Source organism: Petaurus breviceps, unplaced genomic scaffold (genome assembly GCF_028583685.1).
Source record: "Petaurus breviceps papuanus isolate PSGF00001 unplaced genomic scaffold, PetGlider_PUasm1.0 108, whole genome shotgun sequence".
Lineage (NCBI taxonomy): Eukaryota > Metazoa > Chordata > Mammalia > Diprotodontia > Petauridae > Petaurus > Petaurus breviceps.
Window position 1 is genome coordinate 1,473,881 of NW_027185593.1, and position 27,918 is coordinate 1,501,798.

At 41.2% G+C, this 27,918-nt stretch overlaps 1 protein-coding gene across 6 annotated transcripts; it reads right to left on the reverse strand.

The window, feature by feature from the left end:
- Positions 1 to 1,121: 1,121 nt before the first annotated feature.
- On the reverse strand, positions 1,122 to 27,916 carry SUGP2 (SURP and G-patch domain containing 2). 6 transcript variants are annotated; one of them, XR_011164607.1, is made up of 13 exons: positions 27,449 to 27,724; positions 25,945 to 26,077; positions 21,936 to 23,585; positions 18,985 to 19,102; positions 15,943 to 16,442; positions 14,150 to 14,261; positions 11,245 to 11,747; positions 9,425 to 9,486; positions 9,169 to 9,267; positions 6,230 to 6,366; positions 4,686 to 4,806; positions 2,209 to 4,497; positions 1,122 to 1,364 (listed from the first exon to the last, which is right to left on the reverse strand). XR_011164607.1 is itself a non-coding variant. In XM_069069012.1 (12 exons), exons 2-11 carry the CDS (start codon positions 26,063 to 26,065, stop codon positions 4,686 to 4,688), a joined length of 3,423 nt encoding a protein of 1,140 aa, XP_068925113.1. In that variant the 5' UTR covers positions 26,066 to 26,077; positions 27,784 to 27,916; the 3' UTR covers positions 1,122 to 4,497. The 6 variants fall into 6 exon arrangements, 5 of the variants coding, with proteins under 5 accessions (XP_068925113.1, XP_068925045.1, XP_068924936.1 ...); XM_069069012.1 differs by lacking the exon at positions 27,449 to 27,724 and adding an exon at positions 27,784 to 27,916 and having other exon boundaries at positions 1,122 to 4,497; XM_069068944.1 differs by having other exon boundaries at positions 1,122 to 4,497; positions 27,490 to 27,726.
- Between the last annotated feature and the right edge of the window lie 2 nt (positions 27,917 to 27,918).

Sequence of the window (27,918 nt, forward strand, 5' to 3'; positions counted from 1 at the left end):
GAAACACAGTTCTCTAACTGCAAATAATTTTTTGCTGTTTGCTAATGAATTACAAAATTGATTGGGAAGGAGGTGGGGAGGTCTCCAAGAGATTCCTCCAACAGCCAAAAGGATAGTTTACAAGCAGACCACATTTATATGGCACTGTCGAGTTACTGCCTTTGGGTGGATCCAGTACCCTGTGCCTCAAGGTCTAAATTGTCAGCATATTATAAAAGTGGAAACTGAGGCTCAGCAATATTTAGCCTTCTCCAAAAGAAGCTAAGCGGTGGAGATTTCAAATTCAGGTCTTGTGCTTCTCCTCCCTTGGGTTAGTTTAAACCAAGAGCTCTCTGACACAGTCTTACAAATGAATTTAACAGTGGAGGTGTGTAGTGGTGAGTGGAGTGGTAGAAGGGATTGACAATCCTTTAACTAAACCATTTGGAGCTGGAAATAAATTCAGAACATGTCAGCACAGGGGACGGTCTTAATGATCATTTAGCCCCAACCCTGGGAAAGGAAACTGAGGTGCCCAGGGATGAAGTGACTTGTTCAAGGTCACACAGTGACAACAATGAGAAACTGCTCTGGTGGCCCGCCTCCACTTACACAGAGGCACAAACACTGTCACAGAATAGCATGTTATTATGGAAGCAACCTCGGAAATCATCCACAGAAAGGACACGTGTTATTCATGACGAGCTTGTGCTTTTAGCAAGTAGATAGATCATAGGTGGAATAATTGGGAAACTTGATTGTGAATGTTAAGGGGAAAATAACAGCAAAGATTCAGAGGGTTCCTTCTTGTGGTCATGTGTTGTGGTTTTAACTAATGGAAGACTTCATAGGCCTTTCAGTTTAACCCCCTAACTGAAGCACCCTGATCAGGCCACTGTCTGAAGCCCTCTCCCTGGGGCCAGTCCCTTTCTTTGCTGAGAAGCTCTGATCGTCATTGGAGTCCTTCCCTCAACCACTTATTACCAGTTCTGTCCTTGGTCCTAGTCTTATTTTTCTTCCACATATAACCAACTTTCCAAATACTATTTAAAGAAGCTAGACTTCATTTGTCTGTACCTAAAATGTACCACTTTCCCCAAAATTGGTCCATTTCACAAATTCATAATTGAAACCATTGGAAATGTTTTCTCTCTACATTTATTATAGCTGTTAAAAGGTTAACAATGTTTACAACTTAAAAAAACCCAAACCTCCATCTTCACAAGGATCTTCTAGGCTTTAGCACTGCCAATTTACATGGAACATGTCAAAATTCACTACGAGATTACCCAGGATAAAAACAAACCAAGAGACTATAAACACACCATGGAAATAAGTTAAAATTTTCATTGATGCTTGTAGTCTTCATGAAGAGACCCTGGAAACTAAAATAACAGAAAAGAAACTAGTAACTTTAACAAAGTAGTATTTTTGTGCAACATCTTATGTACTGCATTTTCAATTCAGCCTGCAAAAGCAGGGCAGAGAAGGGGGTATTCCTTTTGCCAAGGAGAGGTGGGCCATCCTCAGCAAAACAACAGGAGTATGGGGGAACCTGACGTGAGCCACACTAGAATCTTAGCACCAGTGCTGCTCCTCTGGCATTTCACCCCAAAAGGACATTTGGTCCAAGAAAGTCTGACCATACCACAATTATCCAGGACGGCAGTCTAAGACTCTCTCAAGAACCACAATTCACATTTTTTTCCAAGAGTGGGTTATACTCCAGCAAATTGCCTTCCAATGAATTGCAATCAGGAGGGAATATAACCTGAGTCTTTATAGGTTATTTTCACGTACACCAAAATGGTACTGTACCAGCAGTCTCAGCTCAAACCAAAACATTCCCAGAATAATGACTAGGGACTGGGTGGCTGAGAAAGTGGGACTCCCCCAATGTGGGAAGCCACACTCTGAGTTATGCTCTCTTAACTGTAAACAGAACTCTAACTAGTTGAAAGAATGAAAGTGCTTCCAAAAAGTCAAATGGAAGAAGAGGTGAGGTGGCAATAACAGCATCAAAGGCTCTTATGGATGAGCTACAAAGAGCTACACCCATAGTGAGGGAATATGAAAAACATCTTCAGAGACCAATCACATTGTTTCCATAAAGCCACACTTGAAAACTGACCACAACTGATGAACATCTAATTCCAAAAGACCATTATTAATTCAATTAATCAACACAATGGCCAATTAAGAATTAAGAAAAAGGTACAAGGAACACACCTTGTATTAAGGGTCCAGAAAAAGCCACATAAATTCTTCCTGTCCCCAAATTTCCCCAAGAAGCCTACATTGAATCTTCTAATGTAGCTGTGCAGCTCAATGTTTTTATCAAACTTTTCCAAATGAGGCATGTTCATTCATCCCTTAGACTGAACTCTTCAGCACCTCCAAACCAAATCACAAAGGAAAAGTTAAGAATTGTCTTTAGGTCTTGAATCAATATATGCCAGTCTTGATGCTTTGAACTTCTCTGTGTCGAAAGGCAGAGGCATCTGCCAGGTGGCAGAACAAGATACCACAGTACCAGTGAGACTGAACACATTGCATACCTATTGGTATTTTGCTTTGGCAGTTAAATCAATTTCAAGAGAGTATCTGGAAAAGAGGGTCCAGCTTGGTATTGTGGTATTACATTCCTTGGAGGGGTGGCTTAATGGTGTTACTGACAGTCAAGGTAATAAGAGAAACCTGGTCATCACAGCTGTTAGTTGTTTTTGTTTTTTTTGCTTTGAGGAAGCAATGATTGCTTAAGGAATGCAAAACGAAGGCAGTTCTCTTTTCTGTAACTCTCCTAGGAGAAGCAATTGCTCTCAGCCCTCTAGCTTTACAGCTGAATCAGCAGGACAGCTGTAATAATTTACTGAAGGGGATCCCAGGTTGTCTTGCATTTTAACACTTGTTTAAAACTTCAACACTGACACTTTATCATAAAGGACTTAATTTCTGGTAGCTTAAGAATTATGCATGTAGGTACAAGAAGTATGGTGCTAGATGGATCAAGACTGCAGTCATAGTCTTTTAAATAAGAAACAGATGCACTGGAAATCCCCAAACAGGATTTTTTCCCCCTCTTTCCCTCACAAGGACTGTAATAAAATAATCCTTTATCCATTGCTACACATGCGAAAAAGGAAAGTGTTTTTTACTAGTTTTCAAAATTCATCATAGAAGAGGCAATGGGCAGGACACAAAAGTGTACATTTTTAAATTCATTTTTAACAACTGTGGCACAATCTATGAATTCTTAGGCCCCTTGACAGCTGGGGAGAAAGAAGTTAAGCAGTCTAATGGACTGTTCCCCACTGAACTGTACCTAAGACTACTGCAGAACCTTACTAGGTCTAAGATTCACGAAAAGGTTACAAGACTTGCCCACAGGTAAACACACTTGTCAAGTCCAAAGACTTCCATGTCTTCTGAAGAACCTCCAGACATTCTCCAGGGGACCCGCTTTGGCACTGTAGTTTTGTCTTCTACTGAAATTCAGAAAGGCAATTAGAAAGGAAGATTTGTAATCATTCCACATTTGGTCTCATGAGCAAAGGACAGGTTTGCTGACAGAGCTTCTGGAGGTCAATGTTCAATCAAATCAGAAACTGCATTTTTTTTTTAGCATATAGGATAGGAAATCTGAGAATGGGCTCTTCAATATTCTGAATTTCATTTCAGTGCTACCTTCTGGTAGGGCAACATGAAACTGATTTGGTTCATTTCTGCTTCTCCAAGGAGCAAAAACTAAAACCATGAAACGACTTGAAAAAGATTTGTGGTGAAAAGTGCTTAAAACAGGTTAGAAACAAACAAAAAGGATTCTGGAAATTTAGGGTTCTCCTCCCCAAAAAACAATCTTTGCTCCAAAGAAAGAAATTTCCTTCGTGTATATGTGTTCACTCTGCCCATCCACAGGGGGATATATATATATGTATACACTGGCTCTGCTGATAATGCAGGTCAGCAAAAAGAGCTTTCAAGATTAACCACCTTAGGGCTCTATCTTAAATCAGTGCTGTTTAGTTGTTACTTGAAGACAACTATTGTGTCCAAATTCTGGCTGGAGAATAAGTGCAAAAAAAGAAGGCATCTGAAAAAGAATAGGAAAATGAAATGGAAAAAAATGTCAGCACTGACTAAACTTGGACAAGGAAAATATTTGGAATGGTCTTCTGACTACGGAATCTTGTTTCCTGTATGGGTTCAGACGTGGGCCTTCTTTTTGTTGGGGAGACAAAACCTTGGCAAAATGACGGAATGAATTCTGCAAGTCCTTTTAAAAGGAGTCTCTTCCAGGTAAGCTGGCACCCAGACTGTCAGCCTGTGCAGCCAAGTGCAAGGCTAATCCTGAAGCTTGGCAAACTAGTAGGTGAGTAACATTAACTTCTGAGTTCACCGTGCCAAAGAAAATCCCTTTGCACATTGCCGAAGTGAACTAAAAGTCACAAGAAAGCCTGCAGGGCACCAGCTTTGTCAAACACCAGCGTTTTCAGCCTGTAACACATTTCTTCTGCAAACCTAGAGGGTAAGAAGTTGGATAGATCTGCATTCTGACGACTTGGTTTTTTGGTAAAACCGAATTCTTGGGGGTTTTTTTTGGTGGTTGTTTTTTGAAATGTAACATTTCAGAAATATATATATTTTTTCCAAAACCAGAATTTCAGTGTAGGCAGGAATTCATGAAATGAACGTGCCCAGGCACATACCTATTTACTTGCTCGTTTCTGCCTGTACATTTGTATCATTCTTTGACGGAAAACATCAAATGTATCTTCGTTATTTTCTTCCCCTTCAACACCCAAGCCCTCCCCTTCAGAGGTAGTTCCCCTATGGGAGTAAAATGGACAATTAGTATAGGACTCTGCTTTTTTCAACTACATGACTAAGTACAGAAAATAGTTTAAAAATAATCAAACATGTATAGGTAGTTAAGTATATGGTAAACTGTCTTGGCAGAGGATGTGTGGCATGCCATTAGAAAAAAAGTTACAGAGAAAAACAAAATGTACTTACCTTATTCACAGCTGCACTTACCTATTTGGAGGAGATACTTGGAAATCTCTTGTTTATACTGTAGAAATTTAATGTAGCCCTAATGTGGCAGGTCTCAAACTATTATTAACTACTTGCTACACACAATGGGCCCTTGAAAGTTACTTGAGATCTCTCTGGAAAGGGGTTCTAGGTTTTAACCCTAAAGTCATTTTTGTATGTCCTGGCATTTAAAAACAGCAAATGTTACTGAAACTACAAGGCTTAAGAAGATAGGTAAATGGACTGTACAGTCCACATCACTGGCTAAACTTCCAAAATGTACATTTATAAAGAGCTTGTGACCTTAATTTGGCTTTTATTTAAAAGAATAAGACAAGATCCTGAAACGTAAGATTCTTAATTCAGATATTAAAGAGATAGAAATACTTATTTTAAAGGTCAAACTCCCTCATTTAAAGATGAGAAAACTGAGCCCCAGTGACTTTTCCAAGGTCATACAGAGTAGCAAAGTAGTGCTGGCTCCAAATCCTCTTTTCAATGTACCTTAATTCCTTTGCTTTCTGTAGGTTCCCAGAGCCAGGAAAAACAAAAACAAACACCCCCCCCCCCCATTATCCCTTTCTTTTATTTGAGGTTGGGCTTAAAACATCTCTGACTCAGAGAGAAGTACCAAGAAGACTATGCCCACTTTAAAGAGAGCAAGAACCACGATATAAAAAAAAGTCAGAAAATACTATCATTAAGAAGAGGAACCTGGAGTCTCGCCTGACGGTAAATAGAAAGTTGGCTCTGCTGCTCCTGGGTATTGCTTCCCATTTCTTTTCTCCTAAGACTTTCAAACTTTCATGAGGACGATGTGACCTGCTAGGCATCATGAACAGTAACACATTTCTGTACTCTTACAATGATGAAGGCCTTCAAATACCTTTATCTCATTTGACCCTCATCATTGCTCTCTGGTGTCAGTGGAAGAAGTATTTTCCTCAATTTACAGATGAGGAAACAGAAGCTTTGGACGTAAAGTGACTTGCCCAAGGTAATACACAGAGATTAGGCCATGAATTGGGAGTTATTCCCTGTCGTTCCACAGTCCCAGCCCTGGGCTCTTCCTACCAAACCACACCGGCTCTCTGAAATCAGTGAGCCTCCTAAGGCCGACTTTTAAAGGTCCTCCTCCTGCTCCCTTTGGGCAGCAGTGTACCTGTCCCTATTATTTATTGTTCTTGCATTTCTGAAGTCGGTTACCATTACATACACTTTTACAGGCTCCTTAATTCCTTTCCCACGAGAGCCCAGGCCATATCCCTCCTTCCAGCCCATCTTCTGAAGCATTTGAAAACCCACATTTCTGTCAGTCAGTTTCTGCTGAGCAAATTCCAAGTCTTTGTGTTTCTGAAGAGAGAAAGAAAAAAGTTAAATCTTTCTGAATTACAATATGCTTCATTTATTCAAAAAGCCTTCATTAAGGGCTCCCTACAAGCAGAGAGCATGGTGCTAGGTACTGAGGGAGACAATGGTATAGGATTATCAGGACATCGTGTGGTGGTAGACTTAAGTGTGGGCTTAAAGAGTCAGGAGGCCTCAGATCAAACCCAGACTCAACTACTTACTAATTGTATGACCTTGGGTAAGTCTTCTCTCTAAACTAGTTTCTTCATCTGTAAAGTGAAAATAATACGAGTACTACCTATCTCTCACAGAGATCCTGTGAGAAAAGTGCTTTATAAGTTTGCAAGTGTGACAGAGAAAGAAGCTATTCCATTACCTATGAATTTCACAGTCAAAAGAAATAAAGAATTTTCAAAAGAAGAATTACAAAATTCAGTTTTATAATTTGAAAACAACATATGGGAAACCTGGAGGCAAGAAGACTGAAAAGATGAAGACAAAAATGCCTGGTGCACTAAGGATTTTGTCAGAAGCACTCACAACCTGCAGCTGGGCAACACAAGAGACAGCACGGTGAATGAGCCTGAGGGTGCAGAGGCCTGAGCTCACCTCCTGCCTCAGCACCTCAGACACTTATTTGCTGGGTGACCTGGACAAGTCAGCAAACCTCTCTGTGCTTCAATTACCTCATTGGTAAAAGAAAGGGGTTGGCCTCCATTCTATCAGAATGATCCAAGGAGAGATAAGGACAACCAGGTGGTTTTTTAAAAGTTGTATTGGGGAAGAGAAGGATAAACAAATGGACAGCACAGCTATTCCACTTTGATGGGACAATTACTGGGGATGAAGAATACCTGAGTAGGTCCCTTCTTATTTTGCTTCTGTTTTCTATAATTTCACTGGAAAGGACAGAACAAAAGTGGCTAACAAAAAGCTGACTGAAAAAACCAAGGAAACAGGAAGAGAAAATTAAGCTGCCCCTGAAAGTTTAAGTCCAACTTATCTCCTCAGCTACTGGAGGAATTAGTAGATGGGCTGAACCACTATTACTAAGAGTTCAAAAACAAAGAATGAGAGGTAACTCGGGGCTAGAGAAGGACAAATGTTTTTCTCATTTTGAAAATCAGGACAAGAATAATCAAAAGATGCTACGACCAGGATCCCTGTTGTCCTGTCTGCTACTATAATCATACCAAGGATGCTTCCAGTGAGCCCACAGAGAATGAGCTTAGATGCCAAGGAAGTTATTCTATCTGCATAACACCAAATATAAAAGAATAGGATAGCAACTTGTCCAGGAACATTTCTATCCTAACCTTGGTGAAAAAGATGCGGTGGCAATAATAATAAAAGTTAACATTTTTATATGGTGCTTATTTGATCCTTCCAATAACCTTGTGATGTAGGTGCTCAGAAAGGTTATGTGATTTGCCCAGGATCTCTCAGCTAATAAGTGTCTGAGGTGGGATTTGAACCCAGGTCCCCAGGACTCCAAATCCAGCACTCTTTTCACTACACCACATACTTGGGTCCTGTAATTAGAAACCAAAAATACTGTGAGATTTTGGAAGGATGGCCTGAATTAAACAAGATGAAATTTACTAGAGAAAAATATGAAGTCTGTCATTTGGGTTCAGAAAATGAACTGTACAACTATGGGATATTACAGCCATAGGTAGACAGTAGTTCATTTAAAAAACAAACCACCTGGAGTATTATGAACTTCTACAGACAAACATGAGAGCTCTGAGCCTTTGGATAGTGCCACTGATTGCAAGGATATGGCAGTTAGTCCTGACTACACGCCAGCTGCAGCATTCTAGCCATACAGGGATGAAGTTTTCAGGTTTTGGTTTCAATTACTATGGAATACTACTGCACTGTGTAGCTGCAATGTCCTTTTGTAACTCCAGTGAAGCCTATCATGACATGGAGATGACCCTGGGTTCTCAAAGGTTATATACACAGATCCACTAAATTGAGGGGGCTCAGGTTATGGCCCAGTGATTATTTATATATTGTCTGAGGACCAGCCAAGCTAAGTGTGGTTCATCAACGGTTTGGGCATAGGGTGTTAAAAAATGTTTTGGTCATGACAACTCTCTGAAGAAGTTTAAATTATAGAAGGACTGTGATCTGCAGCAGTGGGGATGAGAGGAGAGGACACATACTGATGAAGACACAGATCTTTTAACTGTTGAACAAGTATACATATGCTTTAGAAACTAATTGTGCTTAGCAGCGTCTGGGCTTTAGGCACAGCAGTTTTCTTTTCTTTTCCCCATGAAGATGCTAAGTGTTTTGAGTGCTGTCTCATTATGGAGAATCACAAGTACATGTCTAACACTCCAATTTCTTACATACATATCATGTGATTTTGCGGGGAGGGGTGAGGGAAGGGAGGCTAGACCTGAATTTTAAAGATATAGAGAACTCCACCGAGCAGTCTCCTTCTACCAATGTAGATTCATAACTATTCTTCAATTTATAATCTGAGAGACTTGTTCAGGGAAATCGGGAGGTTAAGTGACTTGCCCAGAGACAAACAAAATTTGTATCCAGGTCTTCCCAATCCCAAGGCCAGTTCTCTAAACACTGCCCCACACCACTTACATCTCAATACACAATGCCACAGTACTTCAAAAAAGATCTGCGATTTCATCAGTTTTGAGTACTCCTAGCAACAAAGCAAACCGCAGCCCTTAGACTGACTCATGAGTTTTTGGAGCCAAAAAGTTCCCTGGCAAGCCAACTTTTTGCGATGAGGTTCTCCAGGCATAATTAGGCTGTACCCATAGACCAAACCTTTCCAGCCTGACAGAAGTGGAAGAACTTGTGCTGTGTGCACATTTCCCGAGTCATCACCACCCCACAATGAGCATCCAAGGAGCACTTCAGTGAAGTCTTAAAAAAAAAAAAAATACCGTTCTTAAAAATAGCTCTTTCTTAAACAGGACAGAAAAAAAAAAACCTGTTCAATTAACAACTGACTGAAATGTGAATTTTCCAAACTGTAAATGGATGCATCATTGTTGAAGGTTTCATGTTGGCGGAACCTCACCTTCTTCTTGGACACAGGGCGTCCCCGGGGCCTGTCATAAGCAATTCGCACAGGTTCATGAACTATAAGACCAAAAAATAAAATAAATAAATCAGGGAGTAATCATCTTTTCTCCATGTTACTTATAGAGAAAACTGTTTAAGATAACTGCAAATTCTATACAGTATAAAAAAAGCACAAGCTTCCTGAGGGTGGAGGTCAGGTCCTAATTACCTGGCACCTAATGCTTGGCTTCACATTGGACACTAGGTATGTAATAAAGGGAGTTTCTGATCCCTGGGGCCATGTGAACTACACCCTAGCTCTGGAAGGTTGTGACATCAAAATACAAAGATACTGGTAACTAAATTTGCTTGGTTCTATCTAGATACTACATTTCACACTAAATAGTGGGATCTAAAACAGCTTCTCCAAGATAAAACACAAGCTTTCAGCTCTCTATCCTGGTCAGATACTTCAAAGCTACTATTTAGAACCCCCAAGGCTCAAGGGACCCCAGAGGTCAATGAGTCCAACCCCTACCTAGAGCCAGATTCCTTTTACTACATTCCTTAAAGATGATCATGCAGGATCTGCTTTAAGGCCTCCAAGGATGGGGAAACTCTCCCTCCGGAGACAGCCCAGTTCACTTTTAGAAAGCTCCAATTGTTCAGATGCTCTTCCTTGTACTGAACTGAAATTTGCCTTCCTGTAACTTCCATCCATCTTGGGACCCTTTAAATGACAAAGCCCTTGAGTATTCGACAATGAATTCTCTCCTGATCTCCAGATCCTCCAGACCATGACCATTCTAGGCTAAATATCCCTGATTCCTTCCACTAATTCTCAAATGGCATGCTTCCAAGTCCCCACCCTGTCCTGGTTGCTCTCCTCTGGATACATCCCAACTTGTCGATGTCCTTCCTCAAATGTGGTACCTACATACATGCTATCTATGCATCACTTAAGTTTTAAGCTATTAGAATACACAGGACAATAAACAAACCTTGCACAAAACGGGCCCCGCATAATTTTTAATCTTCCTGATATCACGGCACTGTAGGGCCTTGCAGTGCTCCAGTCATGATGCTCCCCCATCTTGTAGGCCTTTCTCAGCACCTCTGAGGTAATTTATCTTGTACTATTTATAGTATTTCACACTTATCTGTGTTCACGTCTTCCCTTGCTACCAGGTAGTGAGTTCCATGAGAGCAGGGATCATGCTTTTTTCCAACTTTGTAGTTCTCTTAGAACCTAGCTTTATAAACAGCAGGCACTTAAATCTTTGTTCAGTTAATGACTGCTGTATTATATATGTGCCAAAGTGTCAAATTAAGAGAATGCCAAATAACAGAGTTTAAAGTTTGAAATTTTTACTACCAGTGGTTTGGCCACAGTGCCATTAAGACATCTTAGCATCCACACACAGATTAGTAACTAAAAAATAATTTCAGTTGGGTTCAGCACAATGTACCCTAAACCAGAGAACAACTGTTGGTAATCCCTACAAACTCAACGTGCAAACATCTGAATTTATTGAAGAAAAAATATAAAGTGATTATTCATGTAATTCAAAGGTTTTTGTTTTATATAATTAATCTATGAAGTACCTTTAAATGGGGTGTTTTCCTAACGTATTTAAAATATGGTTCAATTTACAAGAATTTAATTTCACAAACAACTTTAATTTCACAAACAACTTTTCAGTAATAAAGCAAGGTACAAGTGTACTGTGTCACTTTATCATTAGGAACATACAGTCCTGGAGTTAACAACATCATTCTCATGGACTAAATGGGAACACCTTGCTGCAGAGACAAATGCAAAGACACGTCAGGTACCTTTAGGTTCCTCTATAAGACACACCCTCTTGGGAGCCGGGATCATGCCAACTTTTAGTGATTTGCTGCTGATTCTCTTTCGAGGGAAACAGGCACTTGAAGCAGAGGACTGTGACAGAGTTGCTAAAGTGGCACCATCGCCCTCCGCTCCCATGGTCTGTGTCTCCTCAGAGGGGACCCCCTCTGACTGAGATGCTCTACCAGTTTCTTCTCCAATTCTAGAGGCCATTTCTTGAGCTGAGGTGTCATCTTCTGTACCTTCTTCTTCTTCCTCAGGTCCCAATTCTAACTCTAGTTCAGCCCCTTGTTGAGAACGATCTCCCTCGAGCTCTTCTTCCTCCTGCTCCTCCTCTTCTTCTCCATGATCTGAAGCCTTTCCAGATTTCATACCCTCTCCTGCTTTGAGGTTTAGTGGGGTTTTTGTGAAATTAATGGAAGGGCACAGTTCATACACTTTCATTCTATAAAACTTGAAGGCAGGACTATTTTGGTCATGTAGAAACCTGGGTTGAGGATGAAATTGAAATTCCATCAGTTAAGTTAAAGGAGGGCTTTCAAAATAACTTATTGGGAAACAAAGGCATGGCATTCCTTTGGTGGCATGTGTGCTGAAATATGTCCGGGAAAGATTAGAGGCTGTCAGGGCAGACTGAATGATGAGATGGATCTAGTCAATAAAGGAAAGTGTGGAGTAGGAATAGAACACTGGACTTGGTAAGACCCAGCCAGCTCTTGCCACACAATGGTTATGAGACCTTGGGTAAGTCACTTAACCTTTAGTTTTTCCATTTGTTAAAGGAGGGGGTTGAATTAGGATGACCTCTAAGGTCCATTTCAGCTTTATCATTCTGTATTTTTGAGGAGAGTCAATAATACTGATAAATAAACCAAGCCCAAGAAGTCTAACTTTATCCCACTGGGAACAGAGTGCCAATATTCTGAAGAAAAAAAAAAGAAAAAGAAGAAAGAAAAATCCTTCATTTTCCACTTATCTTTGTAATTGTTCATCCTAAGACAAAAACTAGACAAGTACTATCAGTTATTTGATAGATGCTTTTTCCAATCATCTACATTATCTGTATTTCTATCATGGTCCTTTCTTTTTTAGAAACTGAGCTCCCAGAGAATAGGAATGTATAGTTTCACACAGAATCACAGAATGAGAGAGCTAGAAGGGACCTCATGGATCATTTAGGCCAACACCTTCATTTTATAGGAGAAAACTGAGTTTTGCCAAAGAGAGGGAAGACACAGGTTGGGGAATTAGGTAACCAGGCTTGTCACAACTGTTGTCTAAAATGCCAGTTAGCAGGCCCTGAAACAAGGATCAAGCAGCTTCACACGAATGAGTTTTAGGACACTGACCTGAGGACATTTCGGCTTCCCAGAAACCTTTTGTTGTTGCTGTTACACCTTTTCTTGAAGTCTGATAGTTAAGTCTCTGGAATAAGTTACTTCCAGGTAAGCTTCAGGGTGATATTTTCTAGCCTTCCTTCCAGATCTAGTTTATGTGATCCTCACAAACATACTGCCAGGTGAGTTAGGCAGCTATCACTAAGCCCTTTTCATAAATAAGGAAACCACAGGGCCAGAAAGCTAAATGATCTGGTCAGTACTCGGGTCTCTTGCTACCTCAATTCCACAACCCGTGCTTCTTTTACAAGCAGAGGCAGGTTGATACGGGAGCAAGGTGCTGGAGCTGGAATCAGAATCCTTGGCTTCAAGACTTGGCTCCAACACTGACCAAGTGGAGAGCTGTGGAAAAGGCACCGATGCTAGGGACCTACGTCTCTTCTTCAGCAAAACAAAATGCTACTTAATTAACAGAGTTCTTGTGAAGAAAGTGCTGTGTAAGCTACAAAGCTATTTCCAATTCCTCTCAGTTTTGCATAATAAAGGCAATGAAATAATTTATCAATTACACAGAAAATATGGTCAATAGAAATATCTGTGCATGTAAACCTTAATGCCCTCTACAAATGTAAGTTACCATCGCTGTCATCCTCCTCCTCCTCCCCCCCAGTGCACTGTCACTGAAGAGCAATAAGCAGGACTGGTATAATAAAGTACTGTGACTAAGGCAAACCCAGTGTAATGGGAAAAGCACTGGACTGGGAATGAAATGAACGAACTGAGATGATCTGGATTCAGGTCCTGGCTCTGCCACTTGGTTGTGTGACCTTTGGCAAGTCAATTCACCTCTGAGCCTCAGTTTCTGCATCTGTAAGATGAAGGGAGGTGGACTAGATGACCTCTTAGATGAACTCTTTCAGCATTAACATTCTGGGATCCTAGAAGGGCCTGAGGAATGCTTGCCCACTGACATCATAACAGTAATGTTATCTGCATGGCTTTCCATGCACAAAATCATATGAAAGAGATGCCAGTGACCATTGTTCCGTCCCAACCATGCACAATTGACACTCAGCTGCCACACATAACAACGCTACACAGAATCAGTGCTTACGTACTCTTTACATACTCTAGATGTCAAGAGGCACCAAAGGGGTTCAGAACCTGGAATGACAACAACAGTAGCAGACCACATTTCCTCAAAAGAGGAAGGCATTAAAACCATCTCCTAAGTTTACAGATGAGGATGTCGAGGCCAAGAGTGTCAGAGTTGTGATAGAGCTTATAAGGCAAGCCCAGGTTTGGTGAATTCCAAGCCTAATACTATTTCCACCATATCACATTGCCTCTGAAAGATTGCTTTAAATTCTATTCAGTATAGAAGGAAACTGAAGTAAGTCAATTCCAGGGATCATTCATACAAAGTGACCTGAACTATAGGATAACTTTCGGCAAGGTAGCTCACTTAGAAGATGAATCTCAAGGATGGAATTTTAGGAAGGTTTCAATGTATTTTATGATGCTAGACTCAAGAAGATACAGCAGTACTTACCACAGATCAGGGTTGTCTGCGCTGTTTTCTATACTAAATTGTTCAATTTCTGGTCCCACCTGAGCAACAAATTTAGCTAGTTTCTCAGCAGTATCCATTGTCTTGGCATCAACTGCAAAATGCAAAACAGTTATTATATATATGTTCCGAATTCAAAGACTCCTAAGAATGTCAAGAGAAGTCCTTGTAATATCAGAACTGGAAAAGACCTTAGAGGTAATCAACCCAATTAAGGAATTCAAAGGCCAATAACTCTTTGAATACATAATTAACATTTTTAGCCAAAACAATCAACATCTACTAAGTATAATTTACATTATTCTTTTTTTAAGACCCAGTGTTAAGAGACTGGGCACAAAAAGGATAACGTTTGGGAGCTCCAAGAGTTTAAATTCTATTGGGAATGAGGTGGTTTCCATATGTATAGAAATGAAGGGAAGAGGGGAAGAGAACACGAGGAGTTTGTGGCAGGAGGCACAGTGGAAACGTTATAGCTTTGGAGTCAGAGAACCTGGGTTTGTATCAGCACTGGTACAACCCTGGGTAAATCACGTAGGCTTCTTGGACCTGTCTCCACAGGGGGTCAGGCTTGATGACCAGTGAGGTCCTTTCTAAATCTATGATCCTATCAGTCTACACTTATAGCCTCAGGGAAATGTTGGTCTATTTTCCAGCATCAGAAAATGCCATCCCTTTGGGTGGTCCCCAATTGAAAGAGCCCTCATCCGATCATCCTCTCCATCTCACAACCTTAACTCAGGGCTTATGAGAGCTCTGCTTTTTTTTCTTTTACTCTTTCCATCTATCCCATACTTCATTCCCTTTGGGCTTCCTGCCATTCAAGGTGACAATCAATCTGGCAAATTCATTGTACCAGATACTGATAAAAGGCTGGAGGGCCTGCTCAGGGACCTTGCCCTAGTGCTCAGGGTATCTATGCATCCTAACAAGGGGCTTCTATAGAAAATGAATAAACAAATTTTATAAATAAATTTTTTTTTAGAACTGAATAAACCAGTATTCTAAAAATATTTTTACAAGGCTGACTCCTGATATAGTCTAATGTCTCCATGAATCTTCTTCATGGCATCCTTGACTGGTCCTTTAAGTCCTTGACAGTTTTAAATCATAATATCTCTTAAGTGGTAACCTGACATCTGCCCCATACATCCAGCAACAGGGAACTCGCTGAGTCCCTTGAAAGCAGGACTTTGCCTTTCCTTGTGTCCCCAGGGCTCAGCACCACAACAGTAACACAGTACGTGCTGAAAAATGTTTTGACTTGACTCGGAGGGGTGGAAAAAGCACTGAACTTGAAGTCAGGAGACCTCATCCTGCCTCCAACACTTGCTAGCTGTTTGACTTGCTAGCTTACTTTACTTCTCTAATTCCCAATTTCCTCATCTGTAAAGTGGGGATGGATAATGATACTTGTATTACCTACTTCATAGGGTTGTGAGCACAGTACTCTATAAACTTGAAAGGGCTACAGAAAATGTAGTAGTAGTAGTAGTAATAGTAATAATATTTCTACCACACATGGCTGCCCCATTCTATTGCTGAATAGCTCTGTTAGGAAATTACTCATTAAACTGAGCTGCAGTCTGCCTCCTTGGAAAACTCCTCCCCCTAGGCCTAGGTTTACCTCCTGGGGCCAAGCAGAAAAAGGCTAATTAATCCCTCTTTGATACAGGTGCTTAACTCTCCCTCACAATTATTTTATTAGCAGTCTTGCTGTTGTCTTTCTTTAGGTTCCACTGGCTCTGGATATTCAATATAAACTCTTTACCTACCACTGGCAAACTGAGTAGATGGGGGAGTCTGGGGTGACTCAGGCAAGGCAGGAGAGGCCTCAGTCTTAGCTGCTCCTGGAAGGCAGGTCAAAGGTCCTGGGCTGGGGTCACAGGGAAGAGGTCCAGGTTCCTCTGAGAGCAAGTTTTTCTCAGGGTGGTTTACATCAGGCACAGAAGGCTTTGCCTGGAACCCCCCATGGGCATGTCTGACCTGGTGCTTCAGCATGGTCCCTGCTGAAAGAACGGTCTGTGTCCCCACGGTTGCTTTTCTCATCTTCCAGCCACTGATCCCCCAAGAGGAGAAGAGTCCCAGCCTTTTCCGGGGAACCAATCTCTTCTTCAGGCTCTGGACCTTCCTTGCGTACAGCATTGCTCTCACGGCACATTCCTCTGAAGTTGGCTGCTGTTCCTCATCTTTTTTAATCTCCTTTATCCTCTGCATTTCTGCCAACTTCAGCTTATAATATTTATACTCCAGACTATCCTCATCAGATAAGAACCTAGAGAGGAAGGAAATACATTAAAATACTTATTTAGGTCAATACTATATTGTTCATCAACAACCTATTTAGACCCTCTCTATTCTATATTTGTAAAATATTTTGTAAATTTTAAATTAATTGTCCCCTTTTATTTTTAAAAATTTTACATATTTATTACAAGAGCTTAGTTTTTCTTTTTTTTCCCCCAGTGGGGAGGTGGAAGGGAAAGATTTTGCTTAATTTTTTAAAAATACAACTTTATTTTAAAAAATGTAATCTTTTCCTCTGCCAGAATTTATGTTGTTACATATAAACTTTGTTCAGATCTGCGTGTCAAGTTTGCCTTAAAGAAAACGACACATTTCAGGACAATCTAGTGTTCCAGCTGCCCAGAACAGTTATGTTATTATAATTCCAAATATCTGTGCCTTGCTGTATACCTCTTACAAGTCTTTCTTTCAACAAACATTTTTAAACTCCTTAAGAGTAGGGGCCATGTCTTGTTTTTGTAACTTTCTCAGTATATGACAATATTTTGCATGTGGTTGGTACTTATGGGTACTGAATAAGGGTTTATTAAGATCATGCTCAATCAGAAATTATAACAAATCAGCCTGTCAACGACAAGATTGCATAGAATCTTCAGGATTGGAAATGGACCACTAGAAGTCATTTAAACTAACTCATGTAAAAAAATTAACTTACTTCACAACATCTCCAACTAGTGAAGACCTCCAATGATGGAGAATTTAGGGGAAACCTAGATCGGTTGTGAAAAGCTCTAATTGTTAGAAAACTTCTCTTGATGTGGATCTGAAATATTCCCTGCAACTTTTCCTGGTCTCAGTCGGACCTTCTAAGGACAAGCACAATAAGCCGAACCCTCTTCAATGTAATAAGTCTTCAGTTATTTGAGGGCAGTTATCAAATTGCCTGTAAGTCTCTTGCCAAAGGCAGACTCTTTAATTAAAAAAAAATTAATCTTGGATCCAGAGTCTCCTATAAATATTACACCAGAATTTTGCTACTGACTTTTGTTTTGTTTTGTTTCCTCTATCTGAGGAAATGTTTTTATTAGACATTACTCTTCTAATTGATTTCTATTCAAGAAACACTGACAGGCTTAAACACCAGTGTGGAGTAGCAAGTTATGCACCAGGCAGAGTACAAAATCCCACAGAAAGTGGCACATACTTTTATCGCCTCCTTATGGAATCTGCATTATTTCATGGTCTGACTAACTGACACACTTTACACAGTAAGACCAGCCTCAGACAATGATTTTTTAAAATTCTCAGAACATCTTGCCCTCCTTTCATAAACTAATCCAATGAAAACTGTGCTGACATTAAGATGGAGTCTAGTTTACTCACAATACTGCATTTTTGTTTAGTATTTTATTTTTCCTCAGTTACATGTGAAAACATTTTTTAACATTTGTTTTTAAAACTTTCAAGTTCTTAATTCTCTCCCTTCTTCCCTCCCTTGCCCCTCATTGAGAAGGCAAGCAATTTGATATAGGTTATACACGTGTATAATACTGCGTTTCTGAAGCATCAACAGTAATGCCCACTGCAGAATGCATCCAACACCTACCCTGCTTATCTGTGGAGGCAGCAAAGGCAACCCAAGGCAGTGTGGTGGAGTGGGAAAAGCACTAGATCTCACACCAGGAACTCTGACCTAAGATCCCTGCTTTGCCACTGAGAGCCCTCAATAAGTTCCTTCCCAGCCCATGAGTACAGTGAAAGGGCTGTAGCCCAGGACAGGGAGGAAAGCGCCAATGGAGCTTTCCACAGGGCTTGTGCCTGACGCCTGCATTACTCACTACCTAGCTTTGACTACATCACTTCACCTCGCCATGGGCCTCATTTTCTTCTGCAAAATCACAGAATTGGACCAGATGATCTTTAAACTGGCACTTCTCTCACACTACTCTCCCAAACTGCAATACTTGGAGTTTTCCCCAATCTATCCCACCTTTTCTCACTTCTGTGCATTTGCTCACAAGCTACTCTAACCTCTGGAATGTACAACATCCCCTTCCACTCCTCCCCCAAACCCAGACCCTGAGCTACTTCCAAATGAAGATTTCCCGATTCCCTCGACTGGAAATGACTTCTTCTTCCTATGAACTTTCATAACAATTTTTATCTCCCTTACTTGCTTGTTGAATTCAATTTCCTATTAGATTATATTGCTCTCCGTTCTTAGACTGTAAATCTCTTGAAGGCAGGGTTCCATGCGATTCATTTTTGTATCTTCTCCTGCACCTATCCCAAGACCGTACACAATGTGGGCATTGAATGAACTGACTCAGTAGGAGAGGGCAATTTCCTAGATGATATTTTGGAAGAATGCTTCCACCTCTCTACTCATTACAATATCCAGAGCAGAATAAAGGCATGTATATCCATTACTGAAGGCCTTGCTCCCCATGAGGAATCTCTTTCCAATATAAGAGTCCTAACCAACCTCAGAAAGTTCTACTTGAAATTCTCATGTCCTAATGTTTGGGTGAGAAAGTCCTCATGTGCTCGAGCATTTCTTAAATACCTACCAATAAGTAGGGTTCTTCTTTAGTGTTGCTCTTTCTTTTGGGGACAAGTTGCCTTCAATTATACTCTTCACAAATTTTTCAATTGTCTCAACAATCTTTCTGTCTGCTCGCTGAGGAACTGTAATAAACAAACAGAATGGGCTTGACAGAGGCACTGGAATGCTTAGGTCTCATAAAACCAATGCTATCTCACAAGAATTTTCAGGCAACTCCTCTCAGCTGGTCTGAACCCCTAATAGTCTCCTTCTTAAGAGCCCAACATTTGAAATAGGATTGGGACCAGAGATTGGTATTGTAATGCTAGAATGACATCCCAAAACTTAGAATGTCCAGGGCAAGTTAAATAGCATGGTTATTAAGGAACCACAAAACTAAAGTATAAGGAAATTATTTTTCTTTTTAACGTTTTACTCTTGCTTAAAATAAAATCAGTCATTTCTAGAAATATTCCCTCCTCCCTTTTAAATTGAAAGCTTTGTTGTAATGAAGAGAACCTGTTACACACACATAAACAATTACCTGCTGCAGTTCTGACAAGGTGTGCAACATTCTGCCCAACTAACCCCCTTCCTCTCTCTCAAGAGGGAGAGAAGTTTCATTATCTGTTCTCCAGGAAAAACATATTCATTTTTTGACTATTCAGAATTTGGGGCAATAAGATTTTCAGTAGGGCAATTTTCAGTGTGCACACTCGATTTTAAAAAGTTTTAACTCTTTCATTCTGTAACCAAGAAAATGTCACTTTCTCCAAGAAACATTCCCTGCTCCTGCCCAGCTGAAGAGGATCTTCTCTCTTCACCTGACCTCTCAGTCTTCTGTCATCCTCTTAGGCACTGATCATGGTTTTAAACCAGATTACATTTCCTTGTGTCTGCCCCTTCAAAGGTTCTCCTCTGACACCAAGGGTACAGCACCTGCCCTAGGAGCACCTACACCCAGCTGTTTTCAAACGGCATCCAGTACAGGCCAGGCCATAGGTTGTATATCTGTTGTCCAATGGCCAAATGAGCTGAGGTTTGTAAAGGTGGGATCAACATTAAGTTTGTCAGCAGACTGAATTCTTTTGATCACACAACTTCTGAGATGATCTGCTAAGGCATGGAGGGGCTGGGATCCTCATCACACCAGGGAAATCACCCATCACCCATCTCCTTAAGAAGTTAGGTGTAGGGGCAGCTAGGTGGCGCAGTGAGTAAGAGCACCGGTCTCAGAGTCGAGAGGACCCGAAAGTTTGGTTCTGGCCTCAGACACTTAACACCACACAAAAAAAACTAGCTGTGTAACCCTGGGCAAGTTACTTAACCCCAACTGCCCTCCAAAAGGCAAAAAAAAAAAAAAGTTAGGTGTATACACATCCATAAAATACTCCCCACTTGCATTTTACTTCTTAATAGTTATTTGCTTATGTATTCAATCTCCATATTTGATGATAAGCACCTTGAAGGCAGTGATAATTCTTTATCTATGTATTATCTATAGCTCTGAACACATCAAGAATGTTACCATTTCCCCAATTAACTTTCAAGAAGCATTTATTAAAAGTGACTCTAGGGGTGGCTAGGTGGGGCAGTTAGTAAGAGCACTGGCCCCAGAGTCGGGAGGACCCAGGATCAGTTCCAGTCTCAGATACTTAACACCCACACAAAATAAATGTAACCTTGGGCAAGTTACTTAACCCCGATTGCTTTAAAAAAAAAAAAAAGTGACTCTAGGTGAAAAGCAGTCCTGCCCTCAAGGAGTTTATAGTCTATCAAAGGATATAGCATATAAATGGATATGTAAACACAAAATTATTTGAGAAGGGCAAGATTACTGATAACCAGAAGATCAGGGAAGGTTTCTCATAGGAGGTAGTAGCTGCACTGAGCCTTCAAGAAGGCAAAAAATTCTAAGAGGCAGAGATGAAGAGGGAGTATATTACAGGAATGAGGGAGAGCTTGGGGCAAAGGCATGGAAGAGGGAGAGATAAGGCAGAATGCAGCACAACGATCAAGTTGTCCACAACACTGAGTGAAGGGGAACAAGAAACATGGAGAGGTAAAGCCCAAACAGTGTGAAGGGTTTTAAATCATAAAGAAGTTTGTATTTTATCTTAGAACAATAGGGAGCCGATGAAGAAGCCCACAGTTGAATTTAGGTCCTGATGCACAAATACTTTGGGAACCAGAAGAGAACATTACTGGTGGAAGGTTCACCCAACCCCAAGTTTAGAAAAGGAAGTCCAAGAGAACTGAGGAGGCAGGAGCACTCCTCTCACTACCTATGTGACCCTGGGCAAGGTAACTTCAACTGAGTCTCAGGGATGTGGCTTCCCCACCTGCAAAACGTGAATGTTGGCATAGACTATCATTCCAATCCTTTCTGAGACTCAATCTCGTGGGCCACATCAGCGGAATCATTGGACATACATAAAAATGGGAAGCACTGTGTGACTGAGATTTGACAATTTTACTGGTCTTGATAAGGCCATAAAGACAGGCACTCTACCAGTGGCAGCCCTGATGTTACTTTGTTACACAGTAGTATTACTATGGTATCCCTGAAGGGCCAGTAGGTTTTCAGTAAGGAGGAAGCATAGTATGATACAAAGAGCCCAGGATTTTTGATCAGAAAACCCAGGCTGCCACCTGATAGCTGTTTAACCTTAAGCAAGGTACTCCCCTCCCCCCAAGCCTCAATTTCCTCATCTGTAAAATGGATATAAAAAGATATAATACTTGTACAACCTACCTCACAGAGTTGCTGTGAAGAATCTTTGTAAGTCCTTAAAGTGCTACAGAAATGGGAATTATTAACATTAATCATCACACATTCAACCTTTATTTGTTTTACGTAAGGCTGAAAAAAAAAACCCTAAGCAATGTTTTGTATCTCCTAAATAGGAAACAATCAACATTTTTTAAAAATGAAAAGATTAATATATAAGCAAACTTATTTTCCTCTTCACTTACCTCTATTTAGAGCCTCAGCTATCATATTTGAATTTGGAGAAGGAACACTTGCTGCCTCTTCTGGGGACCCAGTGTCTGCCTTCTTCATTTGGATAGGATGGCCACTTTTCTCCAGCCAGGCTTTTAGATGCTCTATATACTCTCTTCCAAACAAAGTTGAATCTTCAAAATTAGGGAAGGCTGCTGGAACTGGAGCAACTTCTTGGAGGCCAATAGCTTCTAAGATTTTTTCTTGTCGGAATGTGGAAGCTAAGGAAAATGTTTGGCCCAAAAGTGCCAAAGATTTACGACAGAGGGAATTGGTTGTGTCCAAGGCCCCTGCCATTTCTGCAGGGTTACTAAAACCCTTCATTTTAACACTTAGTTCATACGCATTGCAAGCCATGAGGAGGGGGGTAACACTTTTTAGAAGGCGGTCTTGGAGCCTCATCATGTACTTGTCAAATGGTTTTATTATTTCAAAGAAACAATTCTTGGTTTTCACAGCACCTTTGTCTAAGAGCATGTTCAAGAACTCATTGTCAACCTTGGGGGTTTTCAAAGCAGAGTGCTTCAAACACTTTATGGTAAAGAAGCAGAAGTCTCTGTGTTCTGGTTTCAGAGAACATTTGAAGGAGGCCAGCATCTTTGCACAGGTTTCAGTTTCTAACTCAAAGAGAGCTGCAAATAGCTGTGAAAATTCCATATCATTCTTTATCTTATGAAATCCAGCCCATTTGATTATCTCTATCCCAAATGTTGAAAAAATGTCCGAATTGTCCACTAGGTCAAAACTGACTTCTCCTCTAGGTAACCGACTAGTCTTCTGATTGGGGTGCAAAGGAGTCTTTCGCACAGGATGCTGGACATTTTCGGTCCTTTGGGTGATCCCAGGACTCAGATCGGGCCTCAGAATAGTTTTTCTTATTCGATTAGTGCCTCGAGTTTTTGGAATAATTCGATAGGGAACAACAGGGGGCAGTTTTTTAGTGCTCACTTTTCTTAGGGTGGGAATTTTCCTGACATCCCCTTTAATGACTTTGGTTTTAAGTGCACCTCTGGTCACCCGCTTACTCTGAAGAATGCCCTGGTCAATAGCTCCCCGGCCACCACGGCCCCGACTGCGCACCCTGCCCCTGCCCCGAGGCACTGGCTGCTGGAATTCATAATCTCCCTCACCTGAAAAGTCCAAGTCATACTCCTGACTGTCCATGTCCACATATTCTTCCTCCATGAGACCAGGCGATCGAAAGTCACCCAAAATCTCAGGACCAAAGTCACTCTCATGAGACCATGAAGGTTCATGGGCACTTTGGTGGCCAAAGTCATGCTCCCAAGACTCTGAATGGCTAAACTCTGGATCCTGAGAACCAAAATGACTAAAGTCCCGGTGGCCAAAGTCCCGGTCTCTGGAGCTAACCCGGCTGAAGTCCCTGTCCCTAGAGTCTGAATGGGAAAAGTCCAGATCCCGGACAAAATCTTCCTGATAGTAGTTTTCTTCACTCATGGGAGGACTGTTGGATCTAAACGAAGGTCCAGGAAATACATCATCCCTCAGGTTTTCCCTCCAAGTGTCACGAGGATGTACTGGATCATGAGAGTATCTTCCATCATCATGAAAACTGTCTTCATACCTGTCTGCTCTTGATCTTGGGACTGACCTTGAATGACCTGAAATGAACCATTTAAAAGGAAACAGTAAAGCTATGTTAGGTTCAAGGAATAGTATTTGTTCCCTAACCACCCTGGATTTTATTGTCCATACTGGAACAGAATGTCTATGTTTGTTTCACATCTGTTTCTATTTGCTGAACAATGTATAATCATTGAATAGGTCTCTAGATATATAGAATTAAACAATTATTATAAACCCTGAGCAGAAACATGCAAATGTTGCCAAACACTTATTTTCTTAAAAAAAGTTTTAACATTTATTATATTTTGTTTTTACACCTTCATTTCCATATATCTCCCACCCCATTCCCTTACCAGGGATTCATCCCCTAGTAAAAAAGGAAACAAAAAGAGAGAGAGAAGAGGGGAAAGGGGAAAGCTTCAAGAAAACTAACCAACATACCAACTAAATCTGACATTCAGTGTTCCACACTCATAGTTCCCATCTCTGCAAAGAAAGGAGGGAGGTACATTTTTTCATCTCTTCTTTAGGGCCAGACTTGGTCATTATACTTAAAGAACCTTCAGTTTTAGTTATTTTTTGTTCTTTCCATTTATAGTTTTAATTATTGTAAATATGGTTTCCTGGTTCTGCTTATTTCACTCTGTCTCAGTATATATAAGCCTTCCCATGTTTCTTTAAATTCTACATATATTGTAATTTCTTTAGCCATTCCCAATAGGTGGGATTCTGCTTTTTCCAGTTCTTTGCTATGAAAAAAGTGCTGCTATAAGTATTTTGGTATATGTAGCTTTCTGTTTTTGCCATTGAAATACATACCTAGCAATCTGACTTGTAGGTCAACGGGTATGGTCGTTTTAGTCACTTTTTTTTAGCATAATTCCAAAATGCTTCCTTCAATGGTTGGAGCAATTCATAGCTCCATCAAGAGTGTATTCAGGTGCTTGTTTTACCTGGCCTCTCCAACATTATCTTTCATCATCTTTGCTAATCTGCTGGATGAAACTTTGGAGCTGGCTTAAAATAGTAAATTTTTATTTCTAGTTTGTTTTTATATCACCTTTACTTCCAAATATCTCTTTCCCTTCCACTACTCAGAGAGATACCCCCTGTATCTAAGAATAAAAAAGCAAGGTAGGGGTGGGTGGGAGAGACAATTCTGACAAACTAACCAATACATCAACCAAGTCTGACAATAGACAAAATATTTTACAAGAAGTTTCCTCCTCCCTACTCCCACCTCTACAAAGAAGGAAGGGAGGGAGGTGAATTTTCTTCTCTTCTTCTGGGTCAACCTCATGGGTTTTGTTTTTGTTTTACTGTTTTTTTTCCACTATGCTGCTGTAGTCACTCTGTATACAGTAGGTTCTGTTTGCTTAGCCTCTCACTAGTTTATATGTTTTCCCGTGCTTCTCCATGGCCTTATTTAAAACGATGCAGTAATTTCCCATTTCATTCACACACCATATTTTGCTTAGCCGTTCTTCTAGTAACGGGGACTCTATGGTCCCGCCAGGTTGGCCTTCTTGCTAGTCCAACCTTCCATCTCCTGTCCTCATTGCTTTGGGCTGGCTATTTTCTATGTCTGAAATGGACCCTCACCTTTCTCCTCGAATCCCATGTTTCTTTCAAAATTGCTCAGTGAAAAGTCAGTCAAAACTGCTACACGAAAGCTTTCATCATCTCCCCAGCTGTGGCTAGCCTATTGATAACAAAGATTTACTTTGCATATATTTATGTACTTTCCCACTTAAAAGAATGTAAATTTCTTGAGGATAGGGTCAGTTTCATTTTTACCTTTATCTCCCCAGCAGCTAGCACAATGTCACAGGACAGGCACTTAATAAATGCTTGCTGAGTAATGGGTGTTAAGCTCTACTAACAATGTATTAGTGTGCTTCTCTTTTCATAACCCTCTCCAACACTGATGATCCTCATCTTTTATCATCTTTTCCAGTTTTCTAGGTATGGGGTGAAATTTCAGTTGTCTTGATTTCTCTTACTACTAGTGAGTTGGAGCAATTTTTCATATTATTATTAACGATTTGTGACTAAGCATTTCACTGTTAATGTCTTATAACTGAAAGCTAACAAATTTGCTTTCCCTTCAAGTGAAAGGTAGCATGGTGTGGTAGAAAATACTGGTGAAACTGGAAGGAGAAGGTCAAGAACTGAAGTCTAGGTTTTGCTTCTAGTTTTATAACATGGTGACTTAATTACTGAGCTTCAGTTTCCTCCATCTGCAAACTGGGATAATGTACATGAACTAATTGCCTCATAAGGTAAGGAGTGAAGAAAAATACTTTGTAACCTTCTGACAAGCACTATTGATATGTGTGCTATTATTTGAGAACTTATGGTTCCTTCCATCCCCCAAAGCTTCTTTTAGTTTACCTTGAGACTTAAACTGATGGAGAGTGTCTTCTATAGCATCACTGTGGTCCACTCGATATCTCTTAACCTTTTCTTGTATTACAGCATCAAAAGTTTCCCTCGTGACTCTCCTAGATGCCATTGTTCAGCCCAGCTAAAAGAAAGACATGTTAACACAAAAGGTCCTATGGTGCTTTTAACCGAATGCTTCAGAAGCCTCGTGCTTATTAATATCACTTCTATCTCATATCAGGTATTGCTCTAGCACACATTTAAACACAAGAGAAAACCGAGATTTAAAACCTTTCAGTCTTACTTCTTATTACTCCTCTTTGTAAAACACAATGGACAAGACAAAATGGAAAACCTGTTGAGTTTTCCCCAGTCTCCCGCCTCTGTGCAAACATTCCCACTTCTGCAGTCTGCTCCCTTACCTTAGCCTACCCACCCACTACCTCTCCCATGAAGCCTTTACTTATTCTTCTAGTTAAACATGATCTTCTCCTTCAAATGTCCTTAGAATACTAATCTAGATTTCAACTTTGGCTTTTTTATGTTTTACCTTGTATTATACTGTTTGTTGTTAAAGATGTCATGTCCTTACTAATAATATTTTGGAAGCTTCTTGAGGTCAGCCACTCTACCATTTTCATCCCTGTATTTCATTTAAGCCACAACAGATATTTAAAAATATTTGTTGAAACCCTTACAAAGCAGAGCCAAAACTATTTGGTCTCATCTTTGAAAAGCCTCTTTTTTTTTTTTTCAGGTGCGGGCACACAGGGCTTGAAGAGTAAGGTAGGTGGCATCCACCTGTAGCCCAATATCTCATCACAATTCCAGGGTTATCCTGAATTTTCAAATGCTATGCCCATGTCCTACTGAGCTGAAATGGCGTCCACTACAAGTCAGCTATGGCTTGTCATCTAAAGACTAAGCTTGGTGAAGAGGTCTGAAGGAGGCTCATGACTAGGCTGGCCACTGGGGAATGCATTTTCTGTTCCACAGCTATCAAACACTGCCTATTATGTTATGGGGGGACTGCCTAAATGGAAGAAGCATTTACACTGATGAAAAATGCATCCTTGAAATCTAAATGTATTAAGGGTCTCTTCTATTCAAGGCTCTGTGCAGGCTGCTGGGCTAAGGTAAAGCGCAGGAGGGAGGGACAAAAGCAAATGATACCGGATTATCGGGGACTGAAACCAAAATCAATGGATTGAAAGATCCCGGAGGCCTAGGTTCCCATGCCTGGAGACCCTGAAGGGGAGGAAGCCCCAGGCTCAAGGTGCCACTGTCAGAGGAGGGGGAGGGGAGCGAGGGGTCCGCATCTCCCCAAGATGCTGGGAGGAAAGGGAAGGGACTCGGCCTTCCTGGACTTCTCTCTGGCCCAGGCCTGGCTCCTTTCTGCTCTGGGACCCGGCTCTTCCCATCGAGCCCCCACCCCCACCCCCGTCCCCTTAAAAACAACCCCCCGCCCCCAGCCCTGTTCCTCCTCCCACCAAGGCCCTTTACCGGCCCTCACTAGGATGCAAAGAGCGGCCGGCTCGCTGGGCTGGGCCGGACCTTGGTTAGGAACCACCACCGCGCGGCACAGTCACAGGCCCCGGGGGTCCAGCGGATTTCGGTGGCTCCAGACACTGGGCTACCCCCAGTCCTCAAGTCCTTTGGGCGCCGAACCGCGCATGTGCCGGAAACCGCTCCCCTGGATACCCACGTGACCCAAGCGAGGCGGGAGCATGCAAATTAGATAACGGTCTCCCCAACCCTTCCCTGACTCTAGCACCGCCTTCTCTCGCTGCGCATGCGCCACGCATCCCCCGGCCGTTCGTCCCTGATACATTCTCTATGAAAGCTCACCAAGACGAATCTTTCCTCTACTGCGCTGAAAACAAGGGGTGAGAGGCCGTGCGGTGTGGCAGCTATGTAGCTGAAGGCCCGTTCACTCCCTAGTCTTTTTTTTTTCTTTGCCGCCTCTCCCCCCCCCCAAAGTTC